The sequence below is a fragment of the Heliconius melpomene genome, chromosome 21 (genome assembly GCF_056956725.1).
Source record: "Heliconius melpomene rosina isolate 202511_hmr_F chromosome 21, ASM5695672v1, whole genome shotgun sequence".
In the NCBI taxonomy this organism is placed as follows: domain Eukaryota; kingdom Metazoa; phylum Arthropoda; class Insecta; order Lepidoptera; family Nymphalidae; genus Heliconius; species Heliconius melpomene.
This window is the reverse complement of record NC_140409.1, coordinates 4,512,182-4,539,714: the sequence shown is the minus strand read 5'-3', so window position 1 is coordinate 4,539,714 and position 27,533 is coordinate 4,512,182. Positions and strand designations below refer to the sequence as shown.

At 32.6% G+C, this 27,533-nt stretch overlaps 1 protein-coding gene across 4 annotated transcripts; it reads left to right on the top strand.

Annotated features, from left to right (window-relative positions):
• Nucleotides 1-192: 192 nt before the first annotated feature.
• Nucleotides 193-27,503, top strand: LOC146526930 (uncharacterized). Of its 4 annotated transcripts, none has more exons than XM_085205659.1 (28): nucleotides 193-443; nucleotides 1,992-2,655; nucleotides 3,055-3,252; nucleotides 3,467-3,592; nucleotides 3,788-3,943; nucleotides 4,244-4,369; nucleotides 6,309-6,400; nucleotides 7,295-7,442; nucleotides 7,811-7,901; nucleotides 9,384-9,547; nucleotides 9,889-10,026; nucleotides 11,528-11,729; nucleotides 12,424-12,581; nucleotides 13,137-13,246; nucleotides 13,618-13,732; nucleotides 14,412-14,481; nucleotides 14,967-15,076; nucleotides 15,428-15,529; nucleotides 16,082-16,168; nucleotides 18,012-18,173; nucleotides 18,372-18,507; nucleotides 18,934-19,088; nucleotides 19,908-20,055; nucleotides 20,469-20,560; nucleotides 20,696-20,780; nucleotides 22,158-22,315; nucleotides 22,737-22,959; nucleotides 23,873-27,503. In XM_085205659.1, the coding sequence occupies exons 1-27, from the start codon at nucleotides 409-411 to the stop codon at nucleotides 22,956-22,958; spliced, it is 4,050 nt and encodes a 1,349-aa protein (XP_085061785.1). In that variant the 5' UTR covers nucleotides 193-408; the 3' UTR covers nucleotide 22,959; nucleotides 23,873-27,503. The 4 variants fall into 4 exon arrangements, with proteins under 4 accessions (XP_085061785.1, XP_085061788.1, XP_085061786.1 ...); XM_085205660.1 differs by having other exon boundaries at nucleotides 194-443; nucleotides 19,908-20,043; XM_085205661.1 differs by lacking the exon at nucleotides 193-443 and adding an exon at nucleotides 1,621-1,865.
• Nucleotides 27,504-27,533: the final 30 nt, after the last annotated feature.

Genomic DNA, 27,533 nt, shown 5'->3' with positions numbered 1-27,533 from the left:
TGGCAACCGGTTTTGTTTGTGGAACGGTCGTAAAGCGAACCAGCCAATCACAGCGCGCGGCCTGCAGCAGGCGTACCATTGGAGACGCGTGATGGAGAGCGCTGCGGGGCGGGGGTGGAGTGCGGGGATGCGGGGGCGCGGGGGGGCTGCCAGCCGCCGTGGTAGTCGCACCGCGCGCATTCTCCTACAGTCTTATTTCGCCGTTCGGATAGAAGGTTGTTGTAACGATGAGACGGGAACCGGACTATCGATAAAGTGTGTTTGTATGTCGTTTTCGTCGATAATAAGTGTTGTGTTCACTTTCACCTGTGCGAATGTCTCGATCCTTACCTTTTTGTTTGTTTTTTCTTTTAATTACTGCCGCATGGGTCGGCGCTTACGTTTAAGTTAACCCTTTATTTTGAAACGATGGAACGTTGTTCTTATGGTTTTTACACCAAAAGGTATTTTATGTTATTTTTTACTTTATGAGTGCGAGTAAGTTTGGTTGAGTGCGTCGCGTGTGGCTAGATGGTGGGTTGAGGAATTTATTCGTCACCGTCGTTAATCGTATCTGTTGGATTTATTACACTGGTGCGAAATTTAAAATGATATATAAAATCTTAACAAAAACTACAATATTATTAAAATAAACAGTATATAGAATGAACCATATAGATTGTTTAGTCGGTAACGCGAGTGTTGTAAAAAACCGTTCTGCACGGGCTTTTTGAGTATTCAGTAAGGGGAGTAAGCTCGTATTATTATTATTGAAACGCTTCGGGGAAAAGCCGACAATACACGGCCCTCGGAATCGAGGGTCGGCCGGCAAGGGGAGGAGGGGGGGCAGTGTCTGTCTGCACACATGCAGAACCGGTTCACTCTCCAACTCCCCTAGTGCGTTGCACAAATCTCTTTCTTTCACCATACGCGACTGCATAAAACCCTCTCACTCGCACATTTTCATTATTTTTTGCTTCCCCTTGTGAAATAATGCCAGACGGAACGTTTTTATTTAGATATCTGTCCCTAAATAGGTGCATAACTGTATATTTATAATGGAGATGGTAAGTATAAGTATGGCAAAAAACATGTGGCATGGGTCTCTTGTTACTAATTATTGTCAAATATGTAAAAATACAGTACACTAATAAATATATTAATATATAAGAAAGAAGAAAAGAATTAAGCATGAAACTATTGCTTGTTGTGTTTGACTAGTATAAGATATATTATAGGCTGCTATTTAGCAACTTGTATTGAAATAACTATCATTCATAGGGCTGTTTTAAAATCATACTATTTATAGATGCTTTAAATACGAATGATGTGTCTTTCAAATATAATTGTTATTCCGTTCCGAATCGTAATCTTAGTAAAAATATCGCATTCAATAATCCACATACGTCACTACCGGTCTAAATATATAAAGACATATTTTTTATATTACTATGATAAATATTTATATTAATCAGAAAAAAATATGTTTCAACTGTAACTTACCTAGTTCTTTGTTTATGGAACATAGAGCGTCTATATTCTACAATTTTATGTTGACGTTGACAATTAAAAATGACAGCTTTATAATTTCTACCTACTATTCACTTTTTTGTTGAATTCGGATTTTTATTTAATTTAATAAATTTCAGATTATTGGCATATAGTGTAGTGAAATAGTTGCTTAAATTTCTCTATAAACTACCTATAGTTTAGTTTGAGTATTTATCGTTTCCCTGACAAAGAAAAGTATTTTAACAAGTTGACTAAATTAGATTTTACGCCGATAACTTGATGATATTTATCACTGCTTTTATGAAAAACCTTATGAAAGCCTGTGTTAGCGATTTGTATAGAGTTATATCCTGAATAATGGCTGAATTATCCAGGTACATTACCTCGATTCTCTTACCAAGAAGTGGTTATGAAATGACGGAAGTTAGTTACAAATGTTGTGTATTCTTGCTTTTATTATTTTTATGCGGCGTTTAATGTACTGTATCGATTATTTTCAGGTCGGAAATTCTCGATAATATTCAAAAAAAGAAAGAACAGGATAAAGATCAGCCACAGAGTCCTAATTTTCAACAACAATTGGGTAAACCTGTTGATAAACAACATACTTCAGATCACCCAAATGCTAATGTGTCTGTAGCGCAGCATGTTCCAACACAGCTTCTTTCGCCTACACATGGCTCTGGTTCTCCAGTCCAATCTAAAGAAGATTCAAAAGATAAAACTATAAAAGTTGCAAATTCTACTACTATCACATTAATAGAAAATAGCAACTTAAACGGGGAGAAAGAGAAAGACAACAATTATCCTAAGAATTATTTTACTTTGGAACCCAAAAATGATAAGAAAGATGACTGCAATAAAAATAGTATCACAATAACTAGGACTGTCCCAAAGCAGTCGCCAGGAGGTCAAGCTGATAAAGCGAAGACACAGGCAAAGCCTGCTAAGAGGCCACTTCAGTATTTGGAGACTCTTGCAGAGAAAGCAGGAATAACATTTGAGGATAAATATGAAGCTGCCAACACACTACTTGCATTAGATAAGCAGAATAATAGCTTTCGAAGACCTGACATTAAACAACCTAAGTCAGAGCCTGATAATCATAGTCAAGGGGAAGATTTCAGATATAGAAATCAGAAAGAAGAGGATGATAAATTACAAGTAAGATACTTTAATATTTATTTAGGCAGAGGGAGGAGCTCAGACAATGGAGACAATAATTTGTACATACATATGGTACATTTAAAGAGGACTCCTAAAACTTATATATTGTTGTCCCAAATACTGTTCCGAGTTCCTCACCCTGCAATGACACCCTCTTATATCCACAAGGTGAATCCATGGAATGCTAAGTAATTTGTTCTCATAGAATATAAATATCCAGCTTATCCTTTATTATCATATGAAAAATCTATTGTTTTTATAAAATACAAAAAAATTGTATGTAAGTACTTAATGTGTGCCTTACTGAGATAAGCTTAAGTAATTATTGTAATTATAATAGAATATGCTATGTTCTCAAAAATAGTAAATATATTTAATGCCTATATTTATAAACAGATACAACAACAAATAATACAGCAGCAGCAACAGCAGCAGTTTCAACATCTGCAACAGCAGCAGCAGCAACAACAACAGTTGCAGCAGCTTCAACAGCAGCAGCAGCAACAACTGCAACAGTTACAACAGCAGGCTTTGCAGCGCCAACATCAGGCTATACAGCAACATCTGAAAAATCAACAAGATCAGCAAGAACTGGTAATATTTTGCTTTTATTTCTTTTTTTTTTGTCACAGTTTAACTACTATGTTTTAAATTTAAATTTATTATTTCACCAATAAAAACATCCTTTTAAAAGTGTAATGCATTTTATTAAAACATTCATAGCTTGCTGAATGTTTTGTTTGTAAAAACTAATTTGAAAAATTTTATATTAACTTCTAATAAGCAAAACACCAATCTTTGATTTTAGTTACAGAAGCAATTCCAGCAGCAGCAGTCGCAGCAGCAACAGCAGCAATCGCAGCAGCAGCAGCCCAAAACTGAAATACAGCAACTTTCTCAGCAGCAAGAGTTACAGCAGCAGAAATTTTTACAGGTAAATATAATAAATTAATTTATAATTATATAAAAGCTTCTTTTTTAAAAAAGATTGTAATTGTGAAATAAGGTAATTATAATATCTTACACCTATGGGCAGATAGCATGTTCAAGAAAATTCAACAAACTCTATTATTACTTTGCCCTATTATTAACTTTGCTTAGTTTAATATATACCTTTTTTTACATCCAGGTTGTGAATAACCAGCCTGTGCATACGCAACAGTTCAACGTGCCTGGTATTGGGGAGATTAATCTCAGTTTCCTGGCGTCCCCCCAAAACAACGTCAACCTGCTTTTTGACAAGAACCAGAAGTCCGGCATGAGTGGAGAGATAAAACCGCAGCAAGTGTGTATATGTGAATTATTGTCTAATAGTTCAAAAATTTAAAAAAATCTTGGTTCAGGGTATTTTATGGTCTTTCTGTCTGGCTGACATGGAAATAAGATTTGTGTTATGCAAATATTATATTGTATTTTTTTGCATTAGAACATGCAACTAATTTTAAGATAATTGAATTGAATCAAAATATTATTGAAATAATACAGTTAATCTTACACCAATGGAGAGATAACTGTTTATTTATCACACTTTTTCATTACTTAGCCACATTATTTTGTTTTTTAATGAGTGGATTCTTGTATACAGATAGTTGACGGTCAATCTCAAGTGGTCCCTCAGCAGATTAGCATGTCCCAGCACGAGCCATCACAGCAGCATCATCAGACAGTCACAGTTGTATCCTCAATGCCTAGCAGCATGGCGTCTCATCAAGTAAGTAATATTATTTATCATTTATGATGTATAGTTTGAACGCCATGTAACATCACTGAAAGAATTGAGCAATTTATAATGTAATTGTTGCATAAATGGACAGAACATTACATTTACAAGTAACAAGCTTTAATACTGATAATTGTTTATGCACTAATCATATTATTTTATTTTTGTTTGCAATTTGCAATAGTAATATAAAATAATTTTCTAAAAAGAAAGAATTTCGAATTTCTTAGAACTTTCCTACCTATATTTGATATCGATATTTGAGGTAATTTTTTCTTTTATGGAAAAATCTTGTATAGTTGAGGTAATTAGTTTATAATCATGAAACAAGAAAATAACAAATGAAAGAACATACATAATTTGGACAGAGTTTATGCTGTATTTTCATTGGCCCATTATGAGGTGAGGCTCCAAAATTTATTCCCACCAAGTTAATTAAAATCTTACCATAGTCGGGAATATATGGATTCAATGTAATCGAGACACAGGTGCACTAAGTTTAAGCCTATTTTTAGTATTAATATTATGTACATCCCCAATTTTGGTAAAATCATTAATGTTTTTCTTAACATACATAACATTTTCAAAAATATATTGAGCAACGGTCAATATATAGATTTCTTTAAACTTTTCCCTTAAGGAGTCTTAAGGGCCTAAGTCATAGATAGCATGAATAGCTCGCTTCTGCAGGACAAATATTGGGTGAATACCGGACAAATATTAGGTAGATTCCATACATTCTCTTTTCCTTTTATCCCTTTGATCTTCCTTTTGCTCTATGACTATAAGCTTACCCCGTTTGATAAAACATTTTTTCCCTTAGCTCATCAGCTTCAAGACGCGGTTGCAGTTCTCTTCAAGTTCTCTTCTTTTTACTAATACTTCTTTGCTAAAATCTTCATTAACATGTATGTTTGTGGGTAATTTGTTTTTCTTTTTATACACTTCGTTTCTCTTCCATGTGGTGGTAAAACTTACAAGTACAGGACGTATTTTATTAGATTTAGCTCCTAATCTGTGTGGTTTATTTATGTCTGTGAGGCTAATACTGAATTTATAAGTCTGAAGCATTTTAATAATTTGTTGCACGAGGGGCCCATCATAGTCTTCTGTTTCTTTAATGCCAAAAAATATCAAATTGTTTCTTCCTATCCTCTTCCATAAATTTCATTATATCTTTGAGAGTTTCTATTTCTATTTTTAAGATCTTATTTTCCTCGATAATTCCTTTCAGTTCTTCATGAATACTTTCTTTAACGGTCCTAGTAACTGATTCGGTTATAGTAATAGTTTCCGCTTCCATTTGGGATTTCAATTTTTCAAAGAATATTTCCATTTGTTTTTCCATTATTTTTGGCAAATTTGAAATAGCAATGGGTGTCTATAATACTGTCAGTTGAATTGAATTGAATTTTTGATATATGGCGTTTCGAGCGTGCCAGTTGAGCACAATTCATTTCGCCAATGTCACGTTGTATGGTAAACACACGAAGGAAATTGACCGGTAATAAGAAAGATACTGTCAGTTTAAGAGATTGCTTTTTGATTTTGACATTTGACAGCATACGCTAGACCAACATCTGTGGTTTGTATTTATTTATTTGAGTATGACAGCTGTCAACTGATTGAATTGATGATTTGATTTTGGCAGATATATAGTTGAAATGTGGTAACTGTTGTTATTTGAAGGTAGAATTTTTTTATTTGAATAGTAGTAATAGTATATAGTAGTGTTTATAGTTCTGTAAAGTCTACCCTCACCATCCAACATAGTTCGCCATATTTCTTCGTTGTTTCGTTGTTTTAACTGCACAATAGCAATTTATAATCCGGGGTATTTAAGTTACTTGCAATTGGTAGTTTCTTTATTGTGTTTTCTTTAGAATAACTAATCTAGATATTGAAAAAATATAAAGTTATATTTTCTTAGGTACAGCAACAAGCGAGTGGAATTCAGCAACAGACTTCTATGCCGCCTATACAAAGCTTGCCGCCTAATACGCAGCACCCACAGCAAATAAGGTGAGTTTTTAATTATCTTTTTACTTTCAGACATTTTGTAGGGCTTAGTGAAGTTGCTGAGATTATGAAATAGCAAGACTGAGTAATACTATAATGATTCGATCGAGGCCAGTCGTAGCGTGGGGGACAAGCGTGCGAATGTAAACACGACAGGTTGTGGGTTCGATTCCTACTCAAAACAAGTTAAATATTTAATATTTTCATATTCTCACTCTGGACACGAGACAAAGCTCGTGGTTGAGTTCTGTTACTCAACATGCAATGCCTCTAGAATCCGGCGAAAAGTGGGGAACGGAATGTTAACTTGTTACCAAAATGTTACTTCTTTATGATAGGTACATACAACATGTGCTTCTATACAACAATCGATTCAATATTCCAATTGTTATTACTTAATTAAGTGTGCTTGGTGCATCGTCTGAAGGTAAAACACCGTGTCGCGATCGAACAAGATAAATAAATAAACACGTACCGCAGGAAACGAGGGTTGTGAATGAAATTGCAGCGGCGGCCTGCTTTGACTGGTCGCGTGTGAAATATCCAATGCTGACCGCTGTCACTTGATTGAAAGCCAGAATAGAAATAGGACTTAACGTTGCAATCAATAACTGCTAACTTTAAATGCCTGCCCGTCGGCTTCTTTAGTTGGCCACGGACGCTATTCATTTGATGACTATCAATCGAAAGATTCCGTATCTGGTTACAACTAATATATTTGAAGGCGTTATATCTGCTTCTAACCGAACCGATCATGTATTTTAAGCAAATTTATATGAAAATTAATGTAAAGAAGTTTGGCGATATTGAAGATGGGTATTAGGATATTAATTATTTGTCTTGAGAGACATAAATCATGCTATGCAATGATTTATTTGTTATTTTATAATGTTATAGCGCGGAATGGGGTCACAGTCGGGTTCAAGTGATCCAGCAGCCGTTGCAGAACAGCACATACTTGCAGCAGCTATATAACGCCCAGGGCCCTTTGCTAATGCCCGGGAACATTGCTCTACACCCGGGAATCAATTCTCAACAAATACAGGTAACACTAATACACACCTATCTTACATTTTACCACTTTGTTTTCCCCCTTTTGATTTTAAGTGATTTTATTTTAATAAGTTTTGCTATGTACCTACTACGTCATTGGATGATTTAAATTTCATGTAGAACATTATATTTCAAGGCGGCTATCCACGGCACGATTGAAATGTATTAATGCATCAGATTTTTTTATGCCCAGCGTCTTACCTGCTTTCGTCAGTGATCACCGTGTCCTCTGTTTATCCATAAACACTGCCTATCTTATTTATTATAACATATTTGAGGAACAAAAACCATATTTTGTAATATAAACTTGTTTATTTATTATTTTTGACATGTATCTGAATGTGTAATAATTTGTTTCAGGTGATTGCCGCCGGGAAGCCGTTCCAGGGTAATCAACTCGCGCCCCACATGCTGACGACACAAGGAAAACAAGTTCTACAAGGCCAGGCTGGTGAGTGAAAGTCACAACACTGTTTGAGATATATTTTTTATACATACTATTACTTTCTTCTTGGTCTATTACCGATATACTTTGTAGTTTATAGGAGATTTAAAAAAAAAACATTTCTAGAACTAAATGATCCTTACAAATCATAGTTTATTATAAAACATGTGCATCATATTTATTGCCTTTCATTCTGCACCTTTCATTTTTCACAATGTTACTCAATTAAAAAATGGCAATTTTTTATTAAGATAGAGGAAGTTTTCATAAAACGTTAACTTTGTGTGAGAATTACATTAAATGTTTACAGACAATTTTAATTATTTTGTTTTTTTACATTTTTGAAACTAATCTAGTAGTATGATTAAATTTTCTATTGACTTTTCAAATTCATTAAGTACAGAAAGAAAGTAAACTCTATGTAACATTAAATCGATGAAATTGAAGTTTGTAATGAATAATAGATATGTGTGTTGTCATTATTCCAAGGAGACATTTACGGAATAAAACATGACCCACTATTGTAGTACGTCACTACAAGGCTTTCTTTACGTTTGTTACAATCGTTACCGTCATATTTATTTTAAAATTACCTTTTATTTATGTGAAATATTACGAACCAATATTTAGTTTAGGGGAAAGAGTGCCTTAAAATTAGGTTCCCTCTGCCTACCTTGCAGAGTGCGGGATACACCGTGAAGCTCCTTCTCTAATATTTAGTTGTTTTTTTTTTTATGTTCAGTAAGAACAAGAACGGCATCGCTATTTAGTTGTACAGTTAATTTTACAGGTCTAACTGCATACCAGGAACAAGGTCTATATTATGTTTCAAATGACTATTATTTTCGAGTCTCGTGATTCGTTTAATATGTGAATGTCACTGTCTTTTTTTTTATTAGGGAATATATATTTTTTTCTTTGTTAAATTTTTAATTGGCAATTCGAATAGGTTTTGGTTTAAGCTTTTTTCTGCGTTCAGTTATTATTATTCATTTAGTAGTACTGTTGATGTATGTAGGCTAGCAACAGCTTCTAAGCAGTAGAGGCGCTGTTGTACGTGCGATTTTTATTTCGGCTTTTCCACGCAGTTTTTTTAAAAAGAATTATACATAATTTTTTTTCTTGGTTTTACTATTACTAGATACTTAAATAATATTTATTTGAACGCAGAAGAGTGTCGTTCCGAACTACAAACTGTCATCATTTAAGTGTTTATTGTCCATATTAATGTGATGTAAGCAAAAATACTCACATTTTGATAATTTTACACAATATAACGCATGTTAAAACATTTATTAAATCAGTACAAAGATATTAAAACATGGGCAAGTTCACACAACAGATTAAAATTAAAATCATTTCTAATTCAGTTAGTGTATGTGAAAGTGTTAGTTTGTTTGTCAGATTTTTATTTTATATATGTGTACACATATATTATAATAAAATACAAATTGCTTTAAATATATATATTTATTTTTTGCTGTATAGCCCCATTCCCGGGATACACGACGATACCAACGATACCCACCACGCAAAATCAGACTTTTGTATTCAGTCCTCTCGGAGTGATAAATTCACAGCCCAGCATACTACCAGCACATTCTCAGCCTTCTGTGTCTGGACAACAGCAGAAAACAGCTGAAATGCATAAGGTAAGGGTTTTTAAAAATTAAGAGATTTTTATAAAATTATTGTGGTTATCAGTTTTTTTTTTCTAAATAAAAAAATGATACAAAATGAGAATAGAATTATTTATTGTATAAAATATAATATAGATAACCAAACGAGGAGTATTTTATATTATGCAAAAGGAATTTTGTTTTGAAAAAAGTAAATTATATTTATTTATAGTGTACAAAATCATGTTACATGAAACACTTACGGAAAACATCGGTATGTCAGTTCTATGAACCCATAGCTTTAATAAAACATTTTTAATTAATCGAATATTCCTAAGCCTTAAGTGAATAATATTTTAATAATTAACATTAAGGTAATGAGCGGTGGGAAAGTAACTACAAAAGTCGGTGCCGGGGGTGCTCAAACGGTGCCAGTACAAGCACAATGCGTGCAAGTGTCACAGCCGGTGCTGGGACAACAACCGCAGGCTCAAATCATTAGTCCTTTACAGGTTAGATATAGTTATTATACTTATAATTCGATATAACATTGTGACTCTGTTTTTTATTGTATTTATTCCAAAATAAATTAAAAATTACTTTTTAATTTGTAAATATTATATGTGTTGTAATAATATACTTTATTTATCAATTCATATATAATGATTATAAAATGTTTATTATATAAGTTTTGTAATCATTATAAAAGTATACGGCAGTTGTTAATAATCTTATAAATCACATCTATTTTTCTCTTATGAACTTCACTAACATTAAAAAAAAAAACATTAATTATTTATATAAAAACTCTGGTCTTATGCTTTTTTCTGTTTAATGTACTAATTATATTTATGTACTACTATACATAAATCAATCATACAAATCTATACATTCACAATTATCTTTAATTTATGAATTTCTTTCATAATTCACATTTCTTTTAATATAAATACTTTAAGTTTATTCTAATAATTGCATTACTTGCGATTTCTTATTAATGCATTGCGATAATATATAAAATATTGGTTGGCTATAGCGATGCAATTGTGTGAGTGTTTGCTTGTAAAATATTTATATAAATAATTTGTTAAGTTACATAATATATTACTTAACTCCAGTATTTATAACGTGTATTTTGTAAGTTGAGTTATTAGTCACTAAAATACATTACAATTTCACTAATTTGACACTACGATAGATCGAAACATTGAATAGTTTAGCACCCTATGAATATTATTCTTGGAATTATGCAAGGAAAGATTTTTAAATAAAAACTACAATTTGCACATCAATGAACCGCTATTAAGAATTATTTTAAATGAACGATATAATTGGTCTATAGCTAGATAAATATGTTACTGTTATAGAAAACGACATGGAATTAAAACAGAATTAAAAGTACGATTGTTATCCCTAATACGTATACCTAATCCGAATCACTATCTGTTATGGCTTCTGAACAAATATTTTTATATTTTTGAGTTTTATGGTTGTTTTTTATTTGTTTTTTTTTAGTCTTTGCAATATATTTAAAAAACATATATTTGTATTTTTTTTATCTATTTTGCTTTACCTGGTTTGCTTTGTGACTTGTAATGTAATTATTTTTTTTGTATTTTTTTTATTGTTTACTATTTTTAGGATAAAAGGAGTTGTATAAAATTCGTAATTTTCATCTAATTTTTACTTTATGAATGACAAAGTACATGCTGATTAATTTGAAGCTAAGTTACTTTTAAACGGGCTTTTTACGGGCGGCTTTACTCTAAATGAATTTTGTAGTAATTGAACTTTCTATAAAATGAACTAATATATTACTGTAAGTCAAATTTACCAACAGTACAAAAATACTTTTGCAAATTATTTATCATTGTTTATTTAGGGATTACATTTAGTATGATCAATGTGGCGAGAAAATGTTACCCAGTACCCTGTTAAGCGTTAAAATCAAAGACGAGTCATATGTATATATTTATATAATTATAGATATGTTAATAAAACCAATGGTTACAGACTGGCAGCCAAACAATGCAGTTCGCACCCTGGCAGATATCGGGGGCCCTTCCGCAGATGTGGACGGGAGGCCTTCAGGCCGGGGCCCTGCCAGCTGGAGGCCTCTTGGCCCCTAACCCTATATTCATAAGGGGCTCCCAACCTGACGCCCCACCGTCGATGTTCATACAACATTCGCCACAGAACAATGTGCAACATAACAGTTAGTATCAGTTCTATAGTATATTATATATTGCATCATATGTTTAATATTTTTTTTATTGTTTGTGTGTTTATTAGCTTATGCGAATAACTTTTTGTATGTAGCGATTGTGTGTATTAAACTTTGTATATTGTATAATAGCCCCTCCCTAACAAAGGTGTTTTGGTCCCCAATAGGAGATTGAATTCATAAATTTCTCCCCTATTGAATAGTATTATTTGATTTATTTCCTGATAGTTTGGCATGTCTGTTACGGTGTACACCGACTGCAATGCCACCGATATTAATTCTAATATAAATACAAAGTTTTATCAAAATCGGACCACTCATTTCGAATGAGAAGGGTGAGTCAGACTTGTACAGCAAAATTATGTGTATGATATTATATACGTTGATCTTTTTCAATTTGTGTAAATAAAATGTAATGCTAAGCTGATGCGTTTTTTGCGTATAATGCTGTATGCTAGTACCATTGTTATTAATAACTGTTTATTGTAGGCGGCGGCGGAAGGCGAAATCGGTTTTTGTTTGATTGTTAAGTTATTATGTGTATATTAATATACTTCATATAAATTTAACAACCTACATATTTATTATTGACGTATATAATTAATTATATTTTTAAGATATAGAATCATATTTAATGTAAATGTAGATACAGTTTTACTAACATTCAAACATAATTTGTACCCAGATGCAACTGTAGCTTGTGCAACAACCACCACAAAGCCCAGAGCGTCAACTGACGGCCTCACAAAGACCCCCCGACCACTGTCGAACATACTGCCTTCGGGTATACGGCCAGCTTCCTCCGTATCGACACAGACTAATGCTAACCAAGCTCAAAATCAGGTAAATATAACGGATAAAGAGATTTTTTTATGATGACGTCATCTTGTCAGTAAATATTAGTTTCACCCTTCTTAATTTCACCCTGTACCTCTTATATAGTGTAGAACCTTGTGTAAAATGACTTCCATTTAATTTGCGAGCTTCTTGTCACAAAAAAAAAAAATACTTCCCCCCCAAGTAAGAATCGAACCCACAATGATCGCATTACAGTCAGACATTATGCCCTTAATGATAGTAACAAATTTTTTTTTGCTGTACGCTGTATTTCGCACATAGCAGGTTAGGGACCCTGGGAAGGTAGTGTTAAGACACACGTTTCCATCAAGACACTTCCGTTACCCAGTTTCCGCCGAAATATCGAGGCATTGCGTGTTGAGTGGCGGAACTCAACGCCACGCTTTAATTTGTTACTAGAGTGACGAAATGAAAATATTAGAAAATTAATTTCTCCGAGCGGTAATTGAACCCACAGCCGTCTCGTTTACAGTCACACGCTTGTATCCCTTCGCCACGACATATATCGAATATGATAACATAATATTTTCATTTATTCAGGCGAAGCAACGGGGCAAGCCAGGCGTGCGGTCGCCGGCGCCGACGTCCAAACAAGATGCCGCCAACCAAACGAACAAAATGCAGCATCAAATACAACAACCGAAACAACAGTACGTATAAATATTTGAATAATATAAATAGGATAACTATAGTTGTATTAAAATAATCTGTTTTTAAACTTTGTCTTTAGTTTTGGTTATATTTTATCGACAATTTTATTGGTTAAATCTCACATATTCAACATTGTCTTTTTTGGTAATTAGGTCTTAGGTCTCATTTTATATTTATTATTATTATTTGATATTTAAACAACTCTAGTAGTTAAATGTTACGATCTTATTTGTTCGTATTTAATAAAATGTCTTGTTTGTAAATTCAAATGACATCTTTTTTAATACAGCACTTTTTTAATGTATTTTTTAATCATGTGTTGTTGTTTTTTTAATATTAAATAAATTTAATTTAAAATGTATCAATTTAGGCTATTGGTGATGAATTCGAGCGGTCAAATGACACAAATAGCGAGCGTAGCCGAGAAGCAGCCACTAACTAAGAGTATACAGCAACAAGCTATATTACAACAACAGGCTATACAGGTGAATAAGGAAATAATTGTATTACAAAAAAACACTGAACGCTTCACGCTGTATCCCGCATATAGCGTTATAGGTAGATGGAACCCCGCGCACAGCCCAATCTTCGAGTCATTGTGTGTTGGGTGGCGGATCGCTGCGCTTTGTCTGCGAGAGAAAAAAATTAAATGTAGTCAATCCCTCGAATGTAGGTTATCTAACCCCACAACTGTCACGGGCTCAATCACATACCGTCCTATTAAGCCATGGTAACCCATATTTAGTTCTATTGTGCACGATTCATTTGTTATATAGAATCAAATCTGAAAAGAAGAACCATATATTAAAGCTTTGCTTTATTTGCTTTATTGCTATTTTTTTTATTATATTATTTATATCTTTACGAGAGTCCAGCAGTGGCGCAGGGGCACCAAGTGTAACTGTAACATCGACTGGTTGTGGGTTCGATCCCACATTCGCGGAAATGAAACATTTATTTACATTTATATTTTCATTTCTTCGCTCTGGTATCGAGGCAAAGCGCGCTGTTAAGTTCCGCCACTCAACACGCAATGCCTCCAGAACTCGAAAATAGGAATTTGAAGCCACTGCCACTCTCAATCTTCTAGAGAAGTCAAGGAGATTTTGTTTTTAATATAATATTGAAATTACAAATTATAATACCTATAATAATTAACAACAGCAACATCAACAACAACAACTCATCCATCAGCAACAAACACAACAGATGGTGCAACACTACCAACAACAAGGTAAATCTTATATCATAACTTACATCACTTTAATGCAAGCTTCTTTCTTTCTTGTTGTAAGTTAAGCTGTATAAAAGATTAATTTTAAATTCAATTTATTCAATTAAATTTTTCGCCATGTTAATAATTTTCATATTTATTTAGTTCAACACTAATTGTTATACAAAATAAGAGAAAATCTACAATAGCACAAAATTAAATTAATGTGTACAATCATATATAAGGTAAATACACTAGATAAAAAGTCGTATGTCAATGTTCGTATTACATAATATTTTTCGATTGTCAATCAATATATTTTAATCTATTTGGGAAAAAATCTTAAAATATAGCTTTGGTAATGCGCAATCAAAAAATTATATTTTAGTTCAATTAAAATATTAAAAAAAAAGGATAGATTATTAATATCTTAGGATCGATTTGGAACACCTTTCAAATATGAATGTAGTACCCGATACTTCGTTAACATTGAATGTTATTTGCAGGTATGACGTTAGGCATGCAGCAAGGCTCTCTACCCGTTGGCTCAGTATCACAAGCGCTACCCATGACCGCTATGCCGCAAACAATATCTATGGTGCAGCAAATACATCCGGTAATTAAAATATATTTATTAATTATTTTCTTAAGCTTAAACATATAATAAGGTAGACAGAAGGAATCCAGTGCTAAGGCACTTGCCACGCGTCGCCCAATTGACGACGCCAGATGTGGCTTGTTGAGTAGCGGATCTCAATGGTGCGCTCTCACTTGTGACCAGAAGAAGTGGGATTCGAGCCCACAACCCGCCCCGTCGTGTTTACGTTAACACTCTTTGCCGGCAGCCTCGGGTTACTTAATAATTCTAAAGAAAATAAATTATGAAAATAGAAATAATTGTTTTAATGAGTTAAATATTTAATTTATACATCTACCGACAAAAAAAATACATTTAAATATTTTACAGCTGGGAGGAATGGCTGGAGCTAGCACCATTGTAGGCCAACTGGGTGGTAACCAGCCACAAACTACACTTACACAAGTGCACACAATCCAACAACAACCTCAGGTATTTTAGTTATCTATATCTATGTGTTTTTTATTTTATTTTTTAAACTTCAATTAGATATAATTCGTTGATTTAAATTTAAAATGTAAACTGTATATTAAGGAAATTCTCAGTAGAGACAAAAAAAGTTGTTAAAAATCAATATAGTACATATATTATTAGATCTTTACAATTTTCAAAAATTGATCTGTATTCTTTACTATATGAAATAAAATAAAAGTCGCTTTTACTTTTTCGAGTGGCATAACTGATTTAGCAGCTATGCTCTCTAAGCCGACCATAAAATGAAATATGTTGTATGAAAATAATATATAATATAGGGCGATTATATTACTTGTATAATACTATATTATGTAGGCATATAAAAAAAAACATAAGCACCTTAGACTAACAACTAATTAACAATATGAAAGGATTTTTATTAGTATTTTTTGTTAAAAATAATATAATATGCAAATGTTGCATGTACCAAAAGTAAATATTCAATTTAAATTTAATTAAATCATATTTAAAATAAATTAAATTTCTTATACTTTTTATAATATGTTTTAGGCTCTAGTTGGAAATAATTTAGTACAAACGTCTGTAGGCATGGCCGTTCAACAGCAAGCTCTTAACCATTCCACTCAAATGCAAACAGTAAGTACAAATTCTAATGTTACTATACATTAATTTATTATACTTATTTAGTTATTTCTATAATGTATGATACATTATAGAAATAACATATTTAGCTTATCAATAAGGGAAGGCCTACAGTAAGGAAAATAATGGGTGGGAGAAGACATAGGTAGGAGGAATAAATTATATGAATCATTTATATCTTTTAATAAGTGAGTCCTTTGATCATTTTTTAACAGGCACGTATTTAAGTTGCCCATACATATGACATGTTCATATTGAGGTCGGAGGTTCTCAAGAATAATGTCGAAAGAGCTAAAGTAATTGATTTGGTCGTTCGGAGAGTACAGGAGTCCAATAAGAATTTTGGTGTGACGCAATATCAATTCTAAAAAAAAGATATTCTAGAGAACCATTAGGATGAGGAGCGGAGCAAGAGACTACACTAGCGGGAATATGGTTACGAATGTAAATACCAACGCCACCACCACCTCTTTCAGTGCGATCATGACGGAATAACTGATAACCCGGTAGGGAATAGCAAGAAATGGATGGTCTTAGCCAGGTCTCAGAAATAAGTATACAATCGACTATGTCGGAGTCAAAGGAAGAATTAAAAGAAGGAATTTAAACTTTATCAAATGACACAGCAAATTCACGTGCACAAATTGACTATAAAAAATATATATCTATATATAATAACTTGTAAATGTAAGAAAACCGCCGAAATATGAATCTGCTAGTTAGTTAGCTATCGGATATTCGCTTCATTTCTTTTACACCCGTGAAGAATATGCCGTTAGAAAGAGAGGTAGCTAATATCAGTTCATCAGATATTCGCCTTATCTCATTTTCGCTCGTTCGGAATACGTTACTTGGAAAGAGAGGAAGTTAATTTTGATATAAAACAGTTTGACGTTTCAGAAGTTTTGCGTTATTACGTTTTGGTTCAGATCACCGCTAAGTTGAGTTTTAAGTTTCTGTAAAAACGGTTTTCTAAAAACATATATCGATATGGTATGTTTTCCTTATATATCCATATCGGTTTTAAGTTATGTTTTGATATATTGAATTAATTCCTAAATTCTATAACAAAATTACACATGTAAGATATATGTGATGTAAATTACAAAAGTAAACAAGCGAAAATATTAGGAAAAAACAGTTTATCATATACGTACATTAAAAAAGTATTTCGGCTAAGAATAATGAATATAAATATAATATATATAAATAATGAATATAAATATAATAAATATAATATAATAGAATGATCAACGAATAGATGACTATATAAGTTATCGCATATAAGTCGACTAATTTAAGGTGGTATAAACAAACAAGATGTGCGGTTAGTTGTTGACGGTGGACTTTAGAAGTGGATTTTGTTCTATTAACCTATTAAGTTCATGCACAGAGGAAATCTTGACTCGGGATTTGTTGTTAAGCATTATTACTATCATGCCGTCGGCAGACCAGCATTTTCTTATACCGAAGTTAAGTTGTTTACGGGCCGCTAAGAACACTTTTTGACGCGATTTCGTTAAAAATTCAGTCATAGTAATTTTATAGCCTTTTAATTATATTTTTGCATTCCAAACGTTGAAGCGTATCTTTAGACTGGTAAATCTGATTATAACAGGCCTGGCAGAATCTTTCTTAGCTTTCTAACTTCGGGTAACTTCATTTGCCTGGATAGTATTTCAATTGTCTTCTGCCATGGAGCAAAAGCACTTTCGCCTCGAGTGGGTCTCCAAGCGGTCCATACTACGACCAGCTCAACTTGTGACTTTAATAGGCCGAGTGTCTTGACTCCTGCGAAACATAAACGAGTAATTTATAAATTCATTATTACCTCTAGGTGTCTGCGAATAACCTAAGCTCGTCACAACTAACTCTGCAACAGGGCACAGTGGGGCTCATCACCGCTCCCGTACAGGGTTCAGTGTTACCCCTACAGCCCCAAACGCTAGTGGCTCACGTCAAGAGCGAGGATGACAAAAATCATCAAATACAATCTACGGTAAGTTATAAACTGTAGTTTTAGGATTTATATTACCTAAACTTTAAAAAATTGTCAGAGTAAAAACAACACATTAAGGATAGGCGTTTATTATAAGTCAACAGCATTTTCTTTTAGTGGTTCTGGTGCCATGAGTGCAGTTGAGAAAATTTATTAACAATGATAATATAAAAATATTAATGTTGTTTATATACACAGACGGCAGTTCAACAAGTGTCAGCGCAGTCCGAGACTACAGAGGTGTCAATCGAGGCCACCCCCGCGCCGGCGACCTCTCACGCCTCGAGCACCTCCAGCGTGACGGATGCGGCCGTTTCTACCACTACCTCCACTGGTATGTTGTGGTTTTTTATATGGAATTAGCAATTTCATACATCTCCGTACATGTACGTATTTATTTGGACCTAAACTGTTAATCAATGCTTCTATATTAATATTAAAAAGGTGACGTTTCTATTAAATAGTTGTAAAAGTTGAAAATCGTTTTTATGTTTGGTATTGATATGAATTGAAAAAATCTTTTTGCATTATAATAGATACTCTTAGTTATCTCTATTTGACCACGCAGGAAAACTCGCCGCTAAAGGCTATTTTATAATAAGTGTATTTAAATACCAAATATTAACAGACTTTTCTTATACAGGTAACAAGAAAGCTTACCCTCTAAATTGTACTAAAATGATATTATATGAGAAATAATATTATAAACTTTTTTTTACATACTGTATTTTTAAAACTTCTTTCCAATCTTACTTTTAAGGACCAAACACACCGACGGAGTCTACAAAACCAAGTCCATCCAAATCCGAATCGGCGACTACCAGCGAATCAGCCACGACGTCCTCGACCACTGTATCAACTGCTTCCACACCAGTAACTAGTAGTTCGAGACAGACGTCGTCGCCAGCGCCACAGGTAAATTAATAAAACTGTAAATAATCGATTTTCAATAGAATTATTGACTATTATTAACTGGTGTGAAAGGGCCGCCAAATGGCGATCATGTATATAAAAAATAATGTCAATGTGGTATACATATACCACATTAATACACATAATTTAATTTTACATAAAAACAAACATTGAAATAAGATATTTTTTTAATATAACCATCTTTTTTTTAAAATCAGTTTTTTTGTCTGTATTTGAAAAGAACGTGAATGTAATTCATAGAGTGAAATAAACGTAGAATAGAGAATACTTGACTGCCATTCTTTCGGCCGCTCTCCAAGTTAAAATTTCTAAAAAAAGCAGCATTTTGTTTAGGCCTTTGTTTTAATTCCGAAAAATAAACACTATCGACTACTGTAATCATATACAATTATTGTAATCGTTTGGGGAAGTAACAGTATGCTTCTTTCTGTATTATTTATGTACTATTTTTTTTTCTTTAAGTTTCACACTGTATCAAGCAAGATAGGAACCTACTGTTAAAACACTCCCCACGGAGCGGATTGGAGCTATTGATTTTGGAGTTATTTCATGTTGAGTGATGTAACTCAACACCGCGCTTTATCGTCTTACCAGGGCGAGGAAGCCAAAAATAATTCATTCCCTAGAGTGGAAATCGAACCAACAACCGTTGCGCTTACAATCAACTTTTGTGCCATGACGGCCCAAAACTAGAACCATGTACTATGTTGATTATAAAATAGTATCATTACACGCAATTTTGTTAATGAATAAACTTAAATAATTTAATGAATAACATTTTAATATATTTCTTCTTGTTAGGTGACAACAACAGTGGCATGTTCGAGTTCGTCAAGTATAACAACGTCGATAGGCGTCTCCATATCATCAGGTTCCTCAGCCTTGTTTAAGACGTCTCAAAGTACGAGCAGACATATGAGTCAACAGGCGGTACATGGTAAGATTTTGGGTAATTATAAAAATAATTAATTATATTGATATAACTTTTTTATTTATATCGATTGAATTAAAAGAAACACTTCATGTTAAGATAGTTCACATGGACAAATATACACAATTTAGTTTCCATGTACAGACATTTACAATTTTATTATGTGTATATAGATACAGATTAGAAAAAATGTTCAACTTTCAATCTTAATTGTAAGTAACCAAGTTATAGAAAAGACATTATAAAAAGTTGTTGTCAGTTAAAAGGATATAAACAGAGTGTCTTTCAAATAACAAATGAATAAATGAAGTGCATGACAAAATTTTAAATTAAATCAAAATAAAGTATTAAAAAAATATAAGTTTCTTTTTTTTATATTTTTTGACTGTGATGTTTAGTTTTATACATTCGAATATTATTCATATTTACAGATAAAGGTTTGCCCAAAGCTATGGTAAAACCGAACATCTTGACACACGTCATTGAAGGCTATGTCATACAAGAGGCTGGGGAACCGTTTGCAGTAAGCATTTTTTTGACCAAGTTAAAAACACTAAAATATATTTATAAATAAATGCATATAAACATAAATATTATACAGTATGTAATATAATCTTCAATATATAGATATATTATATGTATTTTTTGTAAAATGTAGGTGAACAGACCACTTCGAGAATGGTCTGCAACTGATAAAGAGCAAGATAAAGAGAATAAACTGCCTTCAACAGATGAGCCGCCTCGTAAGTTTCAGTGTTGTTTTTTTTATTTATTTATTATATTTTATGCTAAATAAAAAACTACATTAAAAATGTCAAGCCTCTCTATAACATACATTATATGTGAAGAGATGATAGATAATTAATTTATTATGTTTGATTGGGTGTCGAAAATATTTGTAAATCTTTTTCCATTGATATTTAATATTTATTTTATTTTATAAAATAAATGAGAGTGGACTAAAACTAACCAACATGAAGGAAACGTATTATTAAAAATAGCTACTACCGAAACATTTTATTGAATTTAATCATAAGAATGGTAGCGTATTTTAAAAACCTTACTTGAGCTGAGTTCAATCCAGGACCATCCAGAGGTGCAAAAAAGATGATGATTATTTTATTGAACTAGTCGTATCATACGCAGGAGTGACATCTTTTGAACAACTATTTTATGTTATAATCAAAGAAAATCATGAATTTGAACAATTTGTACATTTGTATATTGATTTAGAGGTAGCTAACTGAAAGAAAAAAGAAATTTGTATAATTTTTTTAAATTTTTCATTAACCAGTGACATGCGATAATGTATTATTATGATTTTCGTTATATTTATTAATGATATTATTAATATAATTATGAGGAACCGCTTACATTTAAATAGTTACTTAAACCTATATAAGCATTCAGAAAGTTTATAGACAGCAGAATTTATGTACCTATTAGTACCTAAATTTCATTTAGAAAAACCATAATACTTCTTAGCACAACCTAGGATCTGAACCCAGAACCTAACAAACCTATAAATTAGTAGTCCTTTAGCTATGTAATTCTATGATATGTTTATATGTATTTTAATATTGTTAATACATTAATGGCACAAAATCTATTTTTCGTTTCTTGTTCTTGTGGAAATTAGAAACATCATTATGTTTTTCTTGAATTATAATATGCGACATTTATTTGGAAGATATCATCCCTTATTATTGCTCAGATCCCACCGACTGGCACAATGAAATAATAAGTATTTTTTGCATTTTAGCTGGTTCGAATCTCAGCTCAGGTAAGCAAATAAAAAAATGTTTGAATGCGGCCATTCTTATTATTTGAAAAGAAAATAATATTTCCTTCAATTTAAACTTGATATTAATTACAAAATATAATTTTCTTCGAGTCTTGTTTCTGTTATTTTCGCCCCCGTTAGGCCGCTCACGCTAGTACTATGTATAGGATAATATAAAATTATTTATATATTATACTTTAGTTACTTCTGTTAGTAGAATAGTTTTCTCTATCGGTGTTTTATTTATGCATGCTGTTGTTGCTTTAACGTATTGGGGAGACGTATTGAATTCGAAAAATTTGATAAAACCGAATATCATATAATATGAATATTGCAGGTAAAAAACAAATGCTGGACAATGGTTCAAGTCTGGCCCGTATCAGTTCGAGCAACGAGCCCAGCGAGAGTCAGTCCAAGCCTGAGCCTATGGCGGTGGAGCCGGACGCGCCCGGTGACGAACCTCAGCCGAAGATACCTAATGCTAATAGTTGGACGGTTAGTGTTTCTATATTTGAACCCTTTGCTTACGAATATATATATATATATATATATATATATATAACATATATAAATAGTCTCATGGCGGCACAACATATTATATGCTTATTATAAAAATATAAAGAAAATGAAAATAATAGTCCCAAATAGTAAAATGTAATCCACAACTATTATATTTAGTTAAACTGTTGCCAAATTAACAAAATCAAATTCCCGATGTATAGTCTTTTACGGAAATTAATCCTAACAAACTTATATTTGTAGTTCAATGTCAAAATGCGTTCATAAGACTGCAAAATAAAGAATGACATATTTTAAGTTGCACATCCTACAGTAACAAATTTGATATGAAGCACAATTGATTTTCTTTAATTTTTATGTGCAACATTTTAACACTAACAAAAAAAACTTATTCCAGGTGAGCGAAGTGTGCGACTTCATACGAAATATACCAGGATGTGCAGGATACGCAGACGAGTTCCTCATGCAGGAGGTGGACGGGGAGGCGCTGCTGCTCATCAAGCCCGAACACCTGGTGATGGCGCTGTCCATGAAACTGGGGCCGGCGTTGAAGATAGTGGCCTGCATTGACTCTCTGCGCCCGGAGACTGATCAGCCACCGGCTACTGAGCATGAATGAGGTTTGCACACTTGTTTTTTTATTTGTTATAAAAATATTTTATACTTACGTGTTTACAGACATTTTTGGTAGATTTAAAGTTTTTTTCATCTGAATAATCATTAGAGCCAAGTCTCCAGAGAGACTCCATTCTCATATGTTCTACCCAATTAGACATGTTTCGTGTTATTGATGGAACTCAAACCGCGGCTTCTGTTACCTGAGCGACAGAATGAAATGACCGATCAGATCCACAACCATCATCGCCTTTGATTTAATGGCTCTACCATTACGAGTATTTTATAATATTATATTAAAAACATAATTTTAATATCAATAATTATACTTGCGAATGTTGCTCGTAAACGATCTACTGTTTTGCTATTTCTTTTTTGTAATTTAAATATTTATTTTAAAGATACAATTATAATATTCTTAATGGTAGTCAGACTGAGACCAGTCGTGGCGTATGCGCATAAAGTGAAATCGCCTGGTTGTGGGTTCGATGCCCTCTCGAAAAAATGAAATATTTATTCAAATTTATATTTTCATTTCTTCGCTCTGTTGTCAATGGCGTTGAGTTCCGCCGTTCAACACGCAATACATCCAGAATTCAGCGGAAAGTGGATAACGGAAGTGTCTTAATGGGAATCGGAGTGTTTTAACACTGGTTCCCAAGTTCCCTCCGTCTACCCTGCTATGTGCGGGATACAGCGTGAAGATAAAAATAATGTATATTTTTATATTTGTGTATGTAAATCACTACTTCGTAATATATCAGATGAATGAATGAATGATCTCACAAAATGCATGCAGCATTTTGGACTTATGAGATTAATATTATTGAAATATATTATCTGTAATTTGAATAATGACTATATACTAAATACTAATTGTTGTTGGTAAATAATAATATAAATTTTCTTTTGTTGCAGGTTTGGTTAACAGTTTGTTGGACTACATCTGTGACGATCTCGTACAGTTAAGTAGCGACGAACGGTACGGAGGTTTCGCAACCGAATTAATGGAGGCTTTGGTGAGGAAATTAACCAACTAAGGCTATTCCATAGCAAACTGAATACTGAAATACGTTTCGGATAATATGTTGTTTGTATAATTTTAGTATGTAAGAATTTTGGTCACTCGCCGCCATAAGGGTAAAATTAGTTTGGCGCCATTTCTTTGTTATGTAGAATTGATACGTAATTTTGATAGTTCTTATCGTAACATTGTAATTTGTTTTTATTTCTTTTTAATTCAAGTGCAAGCCGGACTCGCCAACTGAGGGTTCCGTACCGACAGACGGGCAATAAAGTAATCCCATAAGGGGTCCGCTTTTCACTCTTGAGTAAAAAAACTTGTGTAAAAACGGGATATGATTCTTAAGTAACAAATATCTAACAGGATGCGACTGATTCATATTTTTCTATGTAAGTAATAAATGAATGGCGTCTTTTCATGTAAATATTTGTAAAGAAAACTATTTTTTTTTTTCATTTGAGATGATATCTTATTAAGAGACCATCTTACATTCTCATTTTTTCACGTGATTTTAACCGTGTATGATAATATTATATAATTACCGAACACGCTTAAAATCTCGTCTATGTATAGATAATAATAATATTACTATACAATATAAGCTACCAATTGGTGACTTCGGCTTTGCAATATTGATGTTAGTAACGTTTTTATACTGGATCTTTTCTTGTTGTTTCCAACTATATATACACATATAGCAAGGGAAGACAAAGGAAACTTAAAGCTATAAAACAATTTATTATCTAGATATTGTGCATTTGGTGGCAGAGATCAACGTCTTCCCCTGAGTGTGGGTTGAACCCGCACCCATTGCGTTGCCAGTCAGTCTGCCCCGCTACGCCTCTACGGCCCCGCGTTATTACGTGTAATACGACAAGGTGGGGCTACGAGGTGTGGTTTTTGATATCCGTGCTGATTATGGTAAATTAACACACATTTAATTTGATTATACATATTTGCGATTTAGCTGCACTGAAATGTAATAGAACGGAAATATTATATATTTCTTAATTATTTGTAAGTTTGCAAGATTCGCTATGTTCGTAGTTTTTTTTTTATATAATTAGATTATTTGTGTACTGCAACCATAAACCTAGGACTATGTCGAAAGTTCCGCCTACTTAGGGTTAAGTAATTTGCGTTTAAGTTAGTTAGTTTAAGTATTTTGTCTTTTGAAAGAAACTAAAGCGCTAACAAATTGAACTGGAATATATAGATACCACACCGATGGTTCTGTACCGATGTTTCATGTTAACTACCAATTTTCTGTGTAATATTTCTATAAATTGATGAATAGTGGAGACAAATGATGTTGACAAACATGAATGACAGACAGACGAACAACATAGTGATCTTGCAAAAGTTCTATTTTTTTAGTTATTATTAAAGTACAGAACCCTAAATTAATCAAATTCAAAGTGTATATAATATTTTATTCTTTCATTTGTTACCGTTTTAGAGTAGAATCATTTAAATAATACTCTATTTTTTAATAGCTCTTAATAGACAAGTATCAGTGCTTGAATGTATACTTTCATATATATATGTTATCTTTAAATAAAATACGTATATTGTATCGAGATGTCAATGTCAATTTTAGATTCGGTGCTACTAATAATATTAAGTTGAATTTATATTACAGAAAAATTGTTCCTATACATATTACCGACATTTCTTTAGGCATACCAAACTCATGGGAAAATTATTAATAAATAACAATGTAAAAACCTAAAATAAATATTTTTCGATAAATCACGTCACTGATATTTGTTTATTGATCGACAGTAGTGTTAATCATTTATTATTATTTGTACATTTAATGTTAGTATTTCTTCTAATGCAGGGTTCCCAACCTTCTTTTTTTTTGTCTCGACGTGTATTTTTTAGGTTATAAAAAAATATTTGCTTTTGATTACTATTTATAGTTCATTTATGGTTCGGATCTCATCCGAGGGAATGTTTGTATTGATATAGATTTTCGTTTTTTCGGTCCGGTGTTCAGAGTTCTGCCGTTCAGCATGTTCGATTGGACAGTGTAGGATCCTTAGCTCTGCCAAGTCCGAGATAGGTGTGAAAAAAATTGTAGGTATATTAGGGTAATGGTGCTAATATAGCTTGCCCTTGAGAGAGATACAAGGTCACGACAATAATTTTAAGTTGTTCATTAAGATGTTTAATGCTATTTTGTAATTTTAATAGTAAGTTTATTTCGACAAGAGGCGAATTTGATTTAGTTTTTTCTTATATAAGTGGAATTTGATTTAGTTTTTTCTTATTTAATATAAAGGTTGGGAATCCCTGATATATGCAATTTCTATTAAGTTAACAATCTCTAAGTGTTACTTACTTTGAGCCCGCAGTCGGTTATGATTTATGATATTATTAACTATTTAGTTTAAGATTAGCCGTGAGTTGACGTCGCAACGGAGTCGTAGTAGTCGCTTCGTTTCGCTCGGTGGTATTTTACTTTAATATCTTATATTAGAGCATAAACGATAAAATCTATGGTGCTAATTATTTTTTTTTCTAACTGAGTGCGTAATTATTCTCTACGTTAGTGTTAATAATTTAATGTTTTTTTTTTGTATTTTGTTTTCTATTATACGATATCGACTATTGACATTTATCTTTTATGTAGTTGATTGTAAATAATAATTTAATATGTTAAGTGAAAGTTTCGATCAAGGTGGTGTTGTCTGTAAGGTAATCTCTGTATCTGACGAGGCGTATGTTGTAAGGTTATAACCAAATTCAAAACCACTGGACTTGCTGACTTTATAGAGTAATATATAATGTGTTTCCATGTGTTTACACGTAATGTTTAAGCAACACTGACACAAATGTTCATGTATATAATTATATTTCTTTTTTTCTATAATATCTTCTCGTTATATATAACGTTAGTGGGTGCGACCAAAAATCGGTCCTTAACTTTAAACTTAGTATTTGGGAATTCAAATTTGTCTTATATATGTCTTATTCAACAATTATCCGAACTCGCAATTGGCGTACTTTTTCTCGCAGTTACTGTATTCGTATAATTGTTATTTGAAATATTTTTGAATTCCCGCTAGAATAAGCATGATCCGAAGTTATTATTAATGCGTATATGTTAATGATAGAAACTTGACGGCTTAGAAGTACGTTTCTCATTAAATTTATGTCTATGGTAGTACTAGTAGTGATATACGGATGACACAATGACATGTTAATCGATACCATACAAGCACCGTGTCGTAGAGACTATCTTTGATTGTAAATTTTGAATAATTTAATTAATTCACAACGGCTTGAGCACTGCCATGAGGTGAAGATGGCCGCATGAAGTGTCCCGCGCGGTCGCCATTGTGAATATTTATGTACGTGCGGTTTGATTAACAACTTCTCTGTCTTATATTTCCGTGCAGCGTATTTCATATTTTGATTTAAAATAATTTGTATGTTGGTGTCCAATCACTTTGCTCAACTCTCTGTGAGCTGAAAATTTCATGTTGGAATTAATATTAATAAAGCGAATGAGACTGATTCTGAGTATTTTATTTTGTCATCCGTTTC

What these genes read in the sequence shown, in the direction of transcription:
- LOC146526930 (XM_085205659.1), top strand. Translation starts at nt 409, where the DNA reads ATGGAACGTTGTTCTTATGGTTTTTACACCAAAAG. An exon ending in AAACAGCTGAAATGCATAAG is followed by an intron (nt 9,548 to 9,888) that starts GTAAGGGTTTTT and finishes ATTAACATTAAG; the next exon opens with GTAATGAGCGGTGGGAAAGT. An exon ending in GGTACATGGTAAGATTTTGG is followed by an intron (nt 20,056 to 20,468) that starts GTAATTATAAAA and finishes TCATATTTACAG; the next exon opens with ATAAAGGTTTGCCCAAAGCT.